Raw genomic sequence first — 15,561 nt, forward strand, 5'->3', positions numbered from 1 at the left:
CACAGTTTTAGAAATAGAGCTATTGAGATAAATATGTGTATGGAGATATATTGATAGAGATAGAAGCAAATAATGCACTTCTAAATACACTTAAAACAATAATGTAAAAAAAATATATGTCAAGTCTGACACACACACAGGAAACCGAAATGGGTTTAGTTACTCCTCTGACGCTGAAGTTATATTCAAGTTTACCAGCAATTCAAATTAAATTAATATGAGTTTAAAAAAAAAGACAACAAACCTGACTATTTGAGGGAATTCGCCTGTTGGTTGAAGTCTGGCTTGTCTGCAGTCTGTTATTTTGTGGCTTTAAACTGTGTTGAAGCTGCGAACTAAACATTTCAAACGTTGTGTTTTGTTTTTTTAATGAAACAGTAAACGTTCGTTTATTTTGTGTAGTACGTCCTCCAAACCGAAGGGGGCGACATTCAACACTCAAACGTTACAGTGGTTCTAGTTACTCTGGTTGACTGGAGACGTCATGGCTAGTATTAGCAGCTTAATACACCAACCGGATGAGTTAAAGCCCGCCATATTGAACCAGCAGAGCCTTTGTAGATCAGTCATACCTAACAGCAGGAGCTGAACCAGAAGTACAGGGTATGTCCCGTCTTCTGCTTCTCATGAGGCTAAATTAATTCACGAAAAGCCTCGGGACGAGGTGTGTTTACTTTATCGCATGTTGAAATGGCTTCGATACAGAAACAAGTCAAGTGTCGCCGCAGTGGTTAAAGTGAAAATTGTTTTTTCTGCGCCGTCATTTCCCGGTGTTGTTTACAAGTCTGAAGTTCAGTGCAGGTGGGGTTGCAGCAGCTAATGCTAGCTTGTGTGTGTGTTAAGGTCTAGCATGCAGTGCATGATGAAGCAACCTGAGCATGATGGAAAAACCGTGCATGATGATGCAAACTGCATGATGAAGGAAACTTCATAACTGTCATCGTATTTTACGATGTGACCATCGTTGCAGCTAGCTCTCTGTCTTCTCCACAATCATTTATACAATATTCTTATCAATAAACAATATCCCTTAAAACTTGTCAAAACCTTTCGTGGCTGTAGCCACGAATAGAAATTTTATTTGGTTAAACATACATCAAACAAGTCTTGAAAGTAGATGCAGATCTAACCCTAACCTGAGCATCAGAGAGGAGGATGCCTTTTGTTGACATTTTCTTTTTTCTTATAAGATTTGAGAATTTTTTGGTAATTATAGTGTTTGGTTTGTTCATTTAAATACCCCCCTTTTTTAGCATGTTCAAATTAAATAAATCAAAGTATGACACAAAGAAGCTCCCAATCCTCTTTCTCTCTCAGTCCACATCCACTGAGGAACACATACATTCAAGCCCCTCTCAGAACTGTCTCCATCTCATCCGTCAGTCCCTCCAGGGGGTCTTGGGCTAGCCTTCTGGTCCTGTCCCAGTTGGTCGTACCTAGTGCACCAGGGATACTGAACCGTCTCAGCTGGAACCCCCTTGAAAGAATTTCTAGCAGCTCTACTTTAAAGCTTTACTCTTCACTCACTGCACACCGCCCTGCAGAATTGTAAGTTGCTTTTGCAGTTCTTTTCTAACGCGCTCATTTCTTTTCTTCTTGAACTTCAAGGCTGAACACAAACTCTTCCACTGATCTTCAATGGCAGCCTGCCCAACATCATTCCCTCACTGCTGCCTCAACAGTGAGCCATGGAAAGCCTCAAGCACTGACTGAAAAATGGCAAGGTTGAGACGCAAATCTTGCATCACGTTAATAGCTCTTGTGCTGCTCGTGCTCGTGGTAACAGTGGTCCTAAAGGCGCTTTCTCCAGAAGACTCTTTGTTCATCGACCCCGGAGGCGTCGAGCTGTTCGCGGACATAAAGAGTGATCCTAAGATCCAGAGAGACAACAACAAGAAGCCTGACAAAACCACAATGAATGACTCGGCTCAGTCAGACAAGGATGCAGAGCTGGCTGCCACGCTGAGGAAGTTCCCTCCTCCCAACTACTACCTCCACGCCTTCTACTACACCTGGTTTGGAAACCCCAAGTTTGATGGCAAATTCATCCACTGGGACCATCCGCAGCTGCCGCACTGGGACCCCAAAGTGGCTCAGGGGTATCCTCAGGGAAGACACAGCCCGCCTGATGACATCGGGTCAAACTTTTACCCCTCTTTAGGGGCGTACAGTTCCAGGGATCCCTCCATCATCGAGGCTCATATGCAGCAGCTCCGCACAGCAGCCATCGGTAAGACAAACGTTCCTTTCTCTTTATAGGTGCTGCAAATCGTGAATGTTTTCAGTAACAGTCATTCTTCATCAACTAACTGCCGTAAATGCAGATCAACGGATTATCAGCAGGGCAAATTATCGGATCATTTTGATGCATTTAGGCATCGTCCTTTTTTTTTAATCTGGCAGCCGATAAAAGATCAATATGAAACTGGATAATTTTGAATCAGATGCAGAGGAGAAAAGGTTCTGTCAGTGAACAAGCTGTGGAGAGAAGAGATGTGTTTAGAGGTTAAGGCAGCTGACCCTCTTCAAATTGTCGTAAACATCCCAGAACTCACAACTTACGACTGCCAGTAACACTACTGTGAGCTCAGTAACAACAATAATAATAATAATAATAATAATAATACATTTTATTTCATAGCACCTTTCACACACTCAAGGACACTTTACACAAGATTAAAATCACATTACAAATAAATAAAACAGCAAGGAAAAGACAGTGTAGCACAGCAAAAAGAGAGAGATCACGGGTGATCAGCAGATTGAAACAGGTGGGTTCTGAGTTTTGATTTGAATTGAGGAAGAGAGTCAGAGTTGCGGCTGTCAGGTGGGAGAGAGTTCCAGAGTCAGGGAGCAGAGCGGCTGAAAGCTCTGCTCTCCATGGTGCTGAGGCGGGCGGAGGGCAAAGAGAGGTGGAGAGAGGAAGAACCAGGATTTGATTTCCTTTTTTTTTTTTTTTTCCCTTGTCCTGTTCGGCAGCTGGGGCGTGCAATATTGTATGATTGTAGCCTTTTACTATCCGAACAGATTTTAATGTTAGCAGCAGGACGAGACTGAGTCTCCTCCTGCTGCTGCCTTTATTTAAAGCTGGCATCCGGCATGGCTGCCAGACAGGACCGGGACGGAAATGCTCAGAGAGCAGGAACAGAAAGAAAGAAAGATAAAGAGAGGGAGAACGGAAGGGGGGGGGGGGGGGCACAACCTATGTACAAAGTCACAATACAAAACAGTGTTGTCGACGCACCACACGCAACCTAGAACAATCCCAAACCCCCAATCTAGACAACACCAAAACAGAGCCGACAACCAACACAGAAAATTACAGAACCATACATACATTTTTTTTTTTTTTTTTTTTTTTCCCGAACCATATTAGTGAACAGACCAGGCCACAAAAATAAAAGGAGGTGTAGGGGAGGAAGGAAATGCAAGGACACCACAAACCCTTTTTTTTTTTTGAATATAGCTAGTCGTAACTAGTTGTAAACTCGGGGCGTGCATCAAGAGAGGTCTGCTACAGATCACCATTATTCTAACCACCACAAGAAGACAAGGTAACCGAGTATGTGAAGAGTGATTAAAGATCAACGTGATCATGTAAATATGATGGTGACAGTGATGGTGATAGTGATCATGCATGTATGACCTCTGACCTCTGAGAAGGCCAGAAGCAGGCCAGAGAGGCCCTCAGAGCCCAGACAGCCGGCGGACATCACAGAGCCCGGATCCAAGCCGCCCCCCCAGGCAGACGCCCACGCTCCAGTCCAGAAACGGGGCAGAGGAAAGCCCCGGCCGAGGACCCCGGCAGTCCCGGGGCCCGGGCCCCGCGGAGCCACGACCGGCAGGAGCCGGTCCGCCCCGGGCGTCCCAAGAGCCCAGGAGCCAACCCCCCACCCAGGCGGAGGGCCATGACCCACCTGGGAGAACCAGCCCACACGGGCGGCTACCCACCCCCCAGGCCAGTACACCCCCCAGCGCTCCGGCCACGCACCCCGAGATCCAGGGCATCACCCCCCCCCCCCCCCCCCCCCCCCCCCCACCCCCCACCCCACGACCCCCACCCGGAACCCACCCCCCCGTCCACCGCCCGGCCCACCCCTCCCACCCCCTGTCCTCTCCCGCCTCACTCCCCCCCGCCCCAACCCAACACTCATACCCACTCACTCATACTGACACACACACATGCACACACGCACACACACAACCACTCATCCCTAAACCAAACGCACACACACACACTCACATTCCAACACACTCACACACTCTCATGCTAACAAGCACGCGCGCACACACACACACACACACACACACACACACACAGTCCATCCTACCCCAAACACACTCACATTCCCGCGTCATCCAACTGTCACATCCTGTGGGAGACACCCCCGGAAGGCAAGGGAACACCGAACCCCACATCCAGGACCCCCCGCCACCCACAACTGCTGCCCCCACCCCCCCACCCCACTGCCGCAGACAGGTATGCACCCCCCAGAGCCAGCAGCCCCACAAACCACAGCCGCTCCAAACCCCCGGCCTGTGGGGAAAACAACAGCCCCCCCCGCCCCACCCCCCACCAGAAGGAATCCGGAAACGGGGGCGCAGAAGACCCCATTGCCCTCCCTCCCCCCCCTCCGTCTCGTGAGTGTTGATGGAGTATATGTTGTTTGCGATTAAAATTTGAGGGGAAGTAACCACACCGTGCCGCGAGTGAGGCCAAACGAGCAGTCTCATCTACCTGAACAGCCCCACCCCCGACACAGCGTGCCAAGACCCCCCGACGTGTGTGTTTGTATGTATTTGGTTGTGTTAGATGACTAAGTGCAATTAAGACTGAGAGGTGAGCCACTGAAGCGTGCAGTGATTGGGGCCACTTAGATGGCCCCCTCCACCACACCCAACTTGATAAGCCCGCCTCCCAAAGCCCTACGTGTGTGTGCATGAGAGCGGGGGGAGAGGGGGGTCCGGGGATGCCGCAGCACCCCCGTCACCCAGGAGCCCCCCGATGAAGGACAGGGCCAGGAGCGCCACCCCCCCCCCCCCCAGGACCAGGGCGGACAGCGACCATGGCCAGAGAGCCACCGACCCAAGAAGCACACACCCATCATGCATCAGGAGGAGTGAAGGTGAGGACAGACAGGGGGCAGCAGAAAGACCCAGACCCAGGGCCCACCGCCCCCAGGCCCACCGGGGCCACCCCCCACAGGACACCGCACTCTCTCATACATAGCTCCAATCGCCCACACATATACACCCACACGTACAGACATACATACATACTTACAGATACACACCCTCACACACATACATACCCCGCTCACAGATACATACCCACACACACATACACACTTACACATACATAGTCACACACATACACATACATATCCAGATACACACCCACACACTCACATACACCTACATAAATACCCACACATACAAAAACATATATACATACTCACACATACACACCCACACACATATACACATACACGTACACGCACCTTCCCCAACCCCCTAACCCCCACAGCCCACCACCCCCCTATCTACCCCCCCATCCACCCCGCCCCGTCCCCCACCACCCACCCACCTCCCCCGCCACCCCCCACCCATCCACCCCACCCCCCTGTCCCCCACCACCACAACCACCCACCCCGATGCCCTGAATTCCGGGGCAGCAACCAGACACCAGGGCGCGCACCGACCCAGGCCGCGGCAGCACGCCCGAGCCGACCGGCCCCCCCAGCCAGGTCGACCCCCTCACCCTCACGGAAGGAGAGAGCCCCCAGGCACCAGGGCCCAGGGGCCCCAGCCACACCCGCCCCAGGACACCCCGGCCGCCCGGACATGAACCGGCACCCGCCGACCCCGGCCCCCCGGGGCCCCCGCCCCACCGCCGCCAGACAGCCCCAACAACCGGCGGCCCCCCCACCCCCAATCCAAACCAAACACGAAGACAGCCCCCAGCGAAGCAGCCCAGATCCCGACCCCAAGACAGTGCCAACCACCTGCAGCCATCAGGTCCCCCCCACCAACCACCGACCCTCAAAGAGGAGAGGCCCTCATCTTCCCCTTACATTAAGTAATGGAGCTGATCACAGGGGACCAGAGGGAACCAGATTCAGCTGATTGATCCTCTGAACAGACAGACATCGTCTCCAAGCTGATATGATCTAATAGAAGATTCTTAAACTGCCTGTTACTCAGATTATTTCTGGATTTCCAATTTACAAGGATAGTTTTCTTTGCGATGCACAAGATGGTGAGAACCATGTAGACAGAGTTTATTGACATTTTAGTTTCACCCAGATCACCTAAAAGGCACAGTGTGGGAGTTGCAGGGATATTGCATGTGAACCATGTTGACAGATCTTCACACACCTGAAGCCAAAACCTCTGCACCGGTGTGCAGGACCACAAGGCATGGAGGTAGTTGTCAGTCATGTTATCATTGCAATGTGAACAGATATCAGATTGTGATAGACCCATCTGGAACATCCTTCGTCCTGTGTAATGAATTCTATGCAGAATTTTGAATTGTATTAGTTGTATATTTGAATTCTTTGTCATTTTGAAAGTATTTAAACATATTTGTGACCACGCATTTTGGTCAAAGTTGTTAGATAAGTCAGCCTCCCATTTTAAGGTCGGAAGGAAGATTTCATCTTCTACCTTTGATAATATTTTATATATCTTTGATAGCAACTTTGGGGAACTGAGGTTTAAGAATTCTTTGACCCCGAGAGGTAGCTGTCCCTGCAATTGATTAAAAGTATACTTTTTACCTATGATAGATTTAAGTTGATGATATTCTAAAAATGCTCTGCTGCTGATTCCATATTGTGAGATGAGAGTATTAAATTATAGAAAGTTGCTGTTTTCAATGATATGTTCAAGCTGGCTGATTCCTTTATTTCTCCACTGAGTGAAGTTTATCATCTTTTCGTTTTGCAGGATGTCCGGGTTGTTCCAGATGGGTGTGAGTTTACACGGGATCAGAGAAGATTTGGTTAGCTTTAGAAAGTCCCACCAAGCCATTAAAGAAGAACTAATGTTGACACTTTTAAAACACCGATGGGATTTGATGGTGGGACTGATGAATGGCAGGTCAGAGATGACTAGATCCTCACATAATGCTTGCTCTACATCCAGGATTTGATTTCCGAGATGCAGAGGGTGAGGGAGGAGGGTGGGAGAATGGAGTTTGGTTTACTGGAGAGATAGAGCTGGGTGTCATCGTTACGAAACCCGTTATGAAAATCTGAGGCACCTGTTTCACGAGGCAGTAACATCGTCCATGAACCTGTCAGCATCCAGCTCCTCCAGTCTGAGTCAGTGAAGGACCTGTTGTGCCGTGCGAGCCCCCTGCTGCTTTTAGAGACTCACACCCTAAAAGCTGAGCTCCCACATCAGTCAGCTGACAGCTTTGCTGTTAGTCACCGGTGAAGCAGCTACTTTTGAAAGATTTGTTCAGGCGACCCTTCTATATATTCGTTTCAAAGAAGAAACAGTCATTCTCAAAATTGAGTGTGTGTGTGTGTGTGTGTATGTGTGTGTGTGTGTGTGTGTGTGTGTGTGTGTGTGTGTGTGTGTGTGTGTGTGTGTGTGTGTGTGCGCGCGCGCGTGTTTTCCATTGCTAAAACCTCTGATAAAGGTTTCCGTGTTAACTGGTTTCCGTGTTAACTGGTGACCGACTTCCTTCAGCATTTCCTGCCGTTAAAATCAGACTCATAAAAGGTCTGACACGACTTTTCGTCTGGTTTTTAACATCCAGCAGCAACAAGGGACGTGAAAGAAACCCACTCGGCAATTAGTATGGAAACGAGTTATTCCAAAACACCAGCAATTTTATCATTTTGTCGATTAAAGACAGCCGCCACATTAACGCCAGGCTGCTATTGTGAGCTATTTGATTTTTCAGCTTATGAATGTGGAGTTTTTGTTTGTGGAGCAGCAGACAAAGCAGGTATTAAAGCTCGTGTCCGGAGTTTCCGTTCATTTCCAACGTATGTATAATTTTTCAACAGAGCTTAAATGTGTCAGTCTTTTTCGATACTACAATATAATATTAGCATAAAGCAATATAAAAATTTATTTATGAGCCCCGCCTTCGTCTCATAGACCCCCATGTTATCCGAAAAAACCGCCGGTCAGCTTCAGCCAATAGATTTCGAGCTTCCGCATTCTCGTGTTGTCAATCAAAGTGTGCACGCAGCCAGAGAGCACGGCCGCTCGCCCAGGCAGAGGTGAGTTCGCAACGCAGCAGCCGGCCAGCTTACCTCGGATATATCCACTGTCTGCTGAACATCCACCGTAAACAGCTAAACATGTAGGATGCTGTAGGACTCGGAGGCACTCATTTTCACCCGACGGATAATAGCGTGCACAATTAAAGGGGCGTGGCTTGGTCACTCATGAAAGCAGGAGGGCGGAACCTCCAGAAAATTGGATTAAAAAAAAACCTCTCTCGTTCAAAACTCCGGACACGAGCTTTAATAACAGACTGTGATAAATACAAGTTACTTTTTTAAAAACCACCATATTTATTCAGTTATTCTTTTTTTGTTTGTTTGGATAATTTTAGCTAGAATAAAAACATTTTAGCTTTTATTAGGCAAAGTTTGAAAAAAATCTGTACTTCTTTTGAGAATTTTACAATAAAGATGTCCATTTTTGTGTAATATGAAAAAAAAAAGTTAACATGTTGGTAATCTGAGAAGCTGTTTAGTGAAATCATTTAAACAAAGTTAGAGTTTTGACATAAATATTTTACCTTTTACTGCAAATGAATATGAGCTGTAAATATCGGTCATCTGCCTCCTCGACTGCCCAGAAAAAACCTTATTGGTCTATCTCTAATGTTTATATCCAATCTATACATCTTTGACATTTGTAGTAGTCACGGTGGGTTTCTCTCGAGATAAACAATATACTTAAAGGCAGCACCGATCAGGCTCGTGTTACTGGTATTTCTAGATTTAGTTTAAACTTTAACGTACATAACATTAAATAAAAGTAACTTGATATTGTCACTAAATGTTAATCTGACTCCACCTTCATGACAGCAACATGAAACACGTCCAGGGGTCACTGTCATGAACCTAACATCCTCAGCGTCTGTGCTGCATTAGCGGTACTGGTGGTTTAGCGTTATCTGACAGTTATCTTCCTTATTGTGCACCCCCTCCAGGATCTCGATCAAATTTGTGGACTTTTATGTGATTTTCTTGACAAATTATTGCAGGAATATACAAAAAATTGCAAGTAATAGAAATGCAGACTATGTGAGAAAATTTAAAAGGGAGTGTGTCTTCTTTCAAATGAAGTTCATAAAACTCATGTATATGTTTTGCGCTTTATTGATCGATTGTTAATTCATCTGCTGTTCCATTGCCTCCTGCATTCCCAGCCTCACGCGTCATGATTCATCCCTTAAATCAGCACGTTTTGTTGTTTTTTTTTTTCCACCATCTCCCTCATATCCAGTTGTAGCGGCGTTGGCATGTGATCTGTGACTGTATTCAAACCTCAGTAGGACTCAAGTTCACCCTGGAGAGGAGGGAGAGACGTGAGAAAACTGAAGTTCTGCGGCTGTGAAGCTGCTGCCTCGCTTTACTTTAAATAAAACCACAGCCCTGAATACACCTCCGGAAAAAATCCCAGGTTTCAAATAGTGTCAGACTCAACTCATAAGATGAGCAGATGTTTGACAGGGAAACAGTGTTTCAATCACAATGTAAGATTATATTTACCTGTGCAAGCATGCACATTGTGCATGTCGGTGAAATTGCACTTGGACAGGTTTTGGAGCGAGCTTGCTCTACAAAGTCGACCAAAGTACGTACTTGAGGTTTTTTTGCATTCCAGTGGTTTGAAAAAAGCATTCATACTCTTTGACATTTTGACTTTTCTCACATCACTACCACACGAGTACATATGAGTGTGCGTGTTAATTTTGTTTTAAGATAGTGATCGCTAAAATATGATTTCTGTTGTGCAATCTGTGGTTCTGAGTTTTCAAAGCTTTACTGTGGCAGAAAATGCACTTCCTTTTTTCTGTCTGTGGATAGTTTAAAGTTATTAGTTTCACACTGAAAGGAATTCACACTTTCTCTGTTGAAAGACAACATGTCCTGTAGTTACGTTTTTTTATACCTTACCTACAATTTTGCACCATTTTTGAAAACTATATTTGAACCAAAAAATTGCTCTTGCAGTTTCCACGCATTGAATTCAATATATTTTTATGGAAGACAAATTAAATTAGAACTAACAAAGAGAACTAAAGCATTTGCTTCTAAGAGGAGTTACATGAAAAAAAGAAAAACATTTATTGCTTTATTTATTTTTTCATATTATTTCGCAATTAAAATAACATTCAAAAAAATCTGGCAAACTTTATCACAATTTCTGAGAAAATGACTAGAAAGGTCAAGGTTTTTTGCCCACGAGCTCCTGGAGGGACTGACATACTGTCTGAAACTTAGAGCCGCAGACTGTATGAAAACGTCTACAAGGAAGTGCATCTTTTTTTAAATAAGGAAGTTCATAAAGCTCATAACCACAGGCTGCACCGCAAAAGAAGCCATGACGGTGTGCAGTTCTCACTCATACGATACTGTCTTATCTTATCACAGCCATGTGGACATCTTGGCGGTAAAATATTCTGCCAACATGTTTTTCTCATGAAACGGGCATCATATAAATGGAGGTGTGTTAAAATCTGGCACGATGGAACTCAAAGCCAAACACAAAGTCGGGCCATTTGTGTTTGGTGGATTACTTCCTGGTTCTAACAATGCTTCTTTTTAATTAGGATCCGCATTTTTGGGATGAGCAGAGGAGCTGATTTTATGTCATACATTTAATTAATGTTGTTCCGGTTTAGCAGGGACTCCAGTATATCCGAATTCCCTTCTTTTGGATTGAGTTGTCGGATTACCAGGTGTAATAATAATAATACAGTGGTCCACAGACCAAAGTGTAAAAGTCACAACATAAGATTAAAATTTTGAATATTCAAACAGTTTTTGTTTTTTTTTTAGTGACTGAAGTTTGGCACCATTCTATTTATAAGACTTTTTATAGATGCAAACCTTTTCAAAGAGCTGTGTTTTGATGGCAACAGAGCAAGAACAATTTGGAATTTTGATGATTTTTTTCTGTAGTTTTTCTGGTAATTTCCACTCGTAGGTTCTCTTACTTCCCTGGTATGACATGGGATTTCAAGACATCCTTTTAAAAAAAAATAAATGACCAATCACCAAACCTTTTCACTTCATGTCTCCTGTAGAGTTGATCAATTTAGTCACTAATCATTCAAGTTTTCTTGGTTCAGGCGTGGCCGCTGTTTCCTGGTATCCTCCTGACATGAAGGACGATAACGGCGAGCCGACGGACGACATCGTGCCTCTGCTCCTGGAGGTGGCACACAAATACCACATAAAGGTCTGTATGGACACAGCAGCTGTGCTCAATTGGTGGATCGAACGCCCTAAAAACCCTCCTCTCTGTTCAGGTGGCTTTCCACATCGAGCCGTACCAAGGAAGAGACGAGGTCAACATGTTCACCAACGTCAAATACATCATTGAGAAGTGAGTCTTGGTGTGTTTTCCCGGGTGTCAGTCAAAATGTCACGGCGGCGATCTCACACTCTCTGTCGTGACTCATCGCTTCAGTCTGTAATCACCACCTTGTTTCTTTTCATTCCTCCGACGTCTCCCTCCTCAGATACGGAGAGCACCCGGCGTTTTTCAAGTACCGGACCAACGCCGGGAAACTGCTCCCGCTCTTCTACGTGTACGACTCGTATCTGATGAACTCGGAGCAGTGGGCCAAACTGCTGAAGCACACGGAGAGCAAGAGCATCAGGGACACCCCATACGACGCCATCTTCCTCGCTCTGCTGGTCGAAGAGAAGCACAAGAGGGACATTCTGACGTCGGGCTTCGACGGCGTCTACACCTACTTCGCCACCAACGGGTTTTCCTACGGCTCCACACAGCGGAACTGGGCCTCCGTCAAAGCCTTCTGCGAAGACAACAACCTCATATTCGTTCCCAGCGTGGGCCCGGGATATATCGACACCAGCGTTCGCCCCTGGAACTTCCAAAACACCCGAAACCGCATCAACGGCAAATACTACGAGACCTCGCTGAGCGCCGCGTTAGAGGCCAGGCCTGATTTCATCTCCATCACGTCGTTCAACGAGTGGCACGAAGGCACCCAGATCGAAATGGCCGTCCCCAAAACCAGCCAGGCGGCGTATCTGGACTATCTGCCCAACAAACCGACAATCTACCTGGAGATCACTCGCAAATGGGCCGCGATATTCGGTGGCGAGCGACGAAGATGGCAGGAGTGATCTGTCCAGAGTGTCGATTCATGGTTCTGGAGACGGTCGAAAGGACCAAACAATAGACCACAAATTACCCAGACAGGAAAAGAAAAGCTAAATATTTGTTAAGCCACATGCAAGTGGAATACTTGATCACCTTAATTTGAACTGCTGTGATGTATATTTTTTGCACTTTATTGATTGATTGTTAATTCACCTGCTGTTCCATTGCCTCCTGCATTCCCAGCCTCACACGTCATGATTCATCCCATAAATCAGCATGTTTTGTTGTTGTTGTTGTTGTTTTTTTTTTTTTTTATACCGTCTTCCTCATATCCAGTTGTACCGGCGTTGGCATGTGATCTGTGACTGTATTGAAACCTCAGTAGAAATAAAGTTCACCCTGGAGAGGAGGAAGAGACGTGAGAAAACTGAAGTTCTGCGGCTGTGAAGCTGCTGCCTCGCTTTACTTTCAACAAAACCACAGCCCTGAATACACCTCTGGAAAAAATCCAAGGTTACAAATAGTGTCAGACTCAACTCATAAGATGAGCAGATGTTTGACGGGAAAACAGCGTTTCAATCACAATGCAAGATTATATTTATCTGTGCAGTGCAAGCATGCACATTGTGCATGTCGGTGAACTTGCCTTTGGACAGGTTTTGGACCGAGCTTGCTCTACAAAGTTGATCAAAGTACTTGAGGTTTTTGCATTCTAGTGGTTTGAAAGACGCATTCATGCTCTGACATTTTAACTTTTCTCACATCACCATCACAAATACAAGTGTGTGTGTGTGTGTGTGTGTGTGTGTGTGTGTGTGTGTGTGTGTGTGTGTGTGTGTGTGTGAGGTGGGGGAGGGTTCAATCATACAAAGTTGAGCAAAGTACTTGAGTTTTTTGCATTCTAGTGGTTTGAAAGAAGCATTCATACTCCTTGACATTTCCACGTTTCTCACATCGCAACTACAAATACAAGTGTGTGTGTGTGTGTGTGTGTGGGGGGGGGGGGGGGGGGGGGGGCTGCTGCTCCATAATGAACTATCACACAAAGTTCAACAAAAGTACATGAGGTTTTTGCATTCTAGTGGTTTGAAAGATGCATTCATACTCTTTGGCATTTCCACTTTTCTCCCATCACTACCACAAATAAGAATGTGTGTGTGTGTGTGTGTGTCCATAGTTTAGAGGATCTTTTAGAACAGGTTGTCGCTAACCAGGAAACATGAGTCATGAGTTTCATCTTCTCTGTGTTAAGAGAGAAACTTCAACTGGATGGATTTCAAAAGAAGCTTTTCAGTGTTGTTCGGTTGTTCTATACACTCCAAATGTTTTTTCTTGAAGCATTCCTTGATAGTTTTACTTTGCTAACTCAGTCTTTGTTTTACCAGGAAAGTCCCATCGAGGTCAAAACTCCTTTTTTAAAGAAATCAATTAAATTAATTACAAAGCAAACAGGAGGTTTAATATTTTTTATAAAGCACTTAAAGGTGCTGTAGGCAGGATTTTGCTAGTCAATGCTAATTTTTCTGTGTTTTCTTTGGATTAAATGTTAGAGTATCCATTGATAATCCTTTAGGAGTGTAGCATAATTGCACTACCGCAAGGGCAGAGTGTTTCCATCTGTCTCTGTTCTGAGCTGAAAAGGAATCTCGACAGCTCCAGGTATCTTTGACCAGTCAGAAGAGCCCATGAGGCTCTAACTGTGATTGGTCGAGGGGCGTTCATCGCACGTTCTTGTGGGAGGGGCTTAACTTGCGTAAGGGCATGATGTCAGAGAAAACAGGACAGGATTGGCTGTGCTGGGTTTCAAATTGCCATCTTAGATGTGTCAGATCGCCATCTTGCTTAGGTAACCCGAAGCAAGATGGCGGAGATGTGGAATCCTGCCTACAGCACCTTTGATTTAGCACTTAAAATCCTGCTCTGAGTTGTCAACACAGCCTGTAAGGAGATATGAGGCGAACACCAATATTTTTCTATCATCACTTTTCATCCATTATATTACATATGAATATGATATTACTAAAAAAGGGCCCTAAATATGGCTTCATAAACAACGTGGGCCTATGTTTAGCACCATGATTAGCATTAGCACTTCAGCCCCATTCCAAACCCAGGAAGAGGAGAAACGACTGACTTCAACATGAGGAACAAAGTTCATTGTCACCTTCGAAACCAGATTTAATTCATCCAAACACCAGTGGAACCAGACTCGTCGCCGCCAAAGTTAATCACGCAATCAAGCTAACTTCCTCACGATAACTTCCTCAAACAGGAGCTTGACGACAGTCACCAAGGACAACTGTGCAAACAGGGAGAAAACCTCCGTTTTAGACTAGGCCATTTCCAAAGGTCTCAACATTTCTGAGGTTTTGGATGTTGCAGTTTCCAATTATTACTTTGTTTTATTTAAAATCTCCTTCTGAGCCGAACGTAGCAGCGGAAAAACAAGTCAATGGGAGTAAATCAGAAAATGTCACATTGACACACCAGCCCTGCCTCAGCGTTAATCGGTGACCTTGAGGATAGTATCAGCTCTAAAGTTATAAAAACATAATTGATACCGTGTTCCAGTCAGGGCTGAAGGGTTACAACCCTCAGGCAGGCAGAACTCATGTGGTGAAAATTTAAGATCCACATTTGAATATAATTTAGAACTAAAAAAGGGCCAGACTTTTCTTTCTCTTAAATCAAATTAAATCAAATGCATATACTTTGCATCAGTCTCTCCTCAGCTGCTGCCTGATGTAACATGCATCGACTTTCCATCCTGCATCCTGTTTCACCGCAAACATCATACAGATAAGACTGTGACTCACCCGATTTTACAGTCTATAATTTGCGCCTTTGAACAATGTGTCCTCTGGGATGGGTCACTGGTTGACAAGCCAATATCAGAACCGTACTTCTGAGATCAGGCTATTTCTAACAGGTAGAGTTAAAGAGTTCCTGTAAAATATAAGACAATACAAATAAAGATATTTTCCACAAAAACGCGTGTCAGAGCTAAACGAATGTTGACCGCCAATCTACGAGCTCTAATGTGCATTTCACTGTGAAATTCAATCTTTGAGTCATCGAACGACTTTATTTTTGCTTTCTTGATTGATTGCATCGTCTTTGTTGATGAAAATATATTCTCCCCTTCATTTAGCCTCATGGCTGCTAGATATTTCCATTTTTTCCATTGGCATGCATGTTTAGTGAAGTGTTTCTCCTTTCTAA

At 45.4% G+C, this 15,561-nt stretch overlaps 1 protein-coding gene across 2 annotated transcripts; it reads left to right on the forward strand.

The window, feature by feature from the left end:
• Positions 1-572: 572 nt before the first annotated feature.
• On the forward strand, positions 573-12,766 carry manea (mannosidase, endo-alpha). 2 transcript variants are annotated; one of them, XM_030116120.1, is made up of 5 exons: positions 573-664; positions 1,609-2,230; positions 11,336-11,445; positions 11,516-11,592; positions 11,729-12,766. In XM_030116120.1, the coding sequence occupies exons 2-5, from the start codon at positions 1,717-1,719 to the stop codon at positions 12,360-12,362; spliced, it is 1,335 nt and encodes a 444-aa protein (XP_029971980.1). In that variant the 5' UTR covers positions 573-664; positions 1,609-1,716; the 3' UTR covers positions 12,363-12,766. The 2 variants fall into 2 exon arrangements, with proteins under 2 accessions (XP_029971980.1, XP_029971981.1); XM_030116121.1 differs by having other exon boundaries at positions 581-603.
• The last annotated feature ends 2,795 nt before the right edge of the window (positions 12,767-15,561 follow it).

Source organism: Salarias fasciatus, chromosome 19 (genome assembly GCF_902148845.1).
Source record: "Salarias fasciatus chromosome 19, fSalaFa1.1, whole genome shotgun sequence".
NCBI classification, from domain to species: Eukaryota; Metazoa; Chordata; class Actinopteri; order Blenniiformes; family Blenniidae; genus Salarias; species Salarias fasciatus.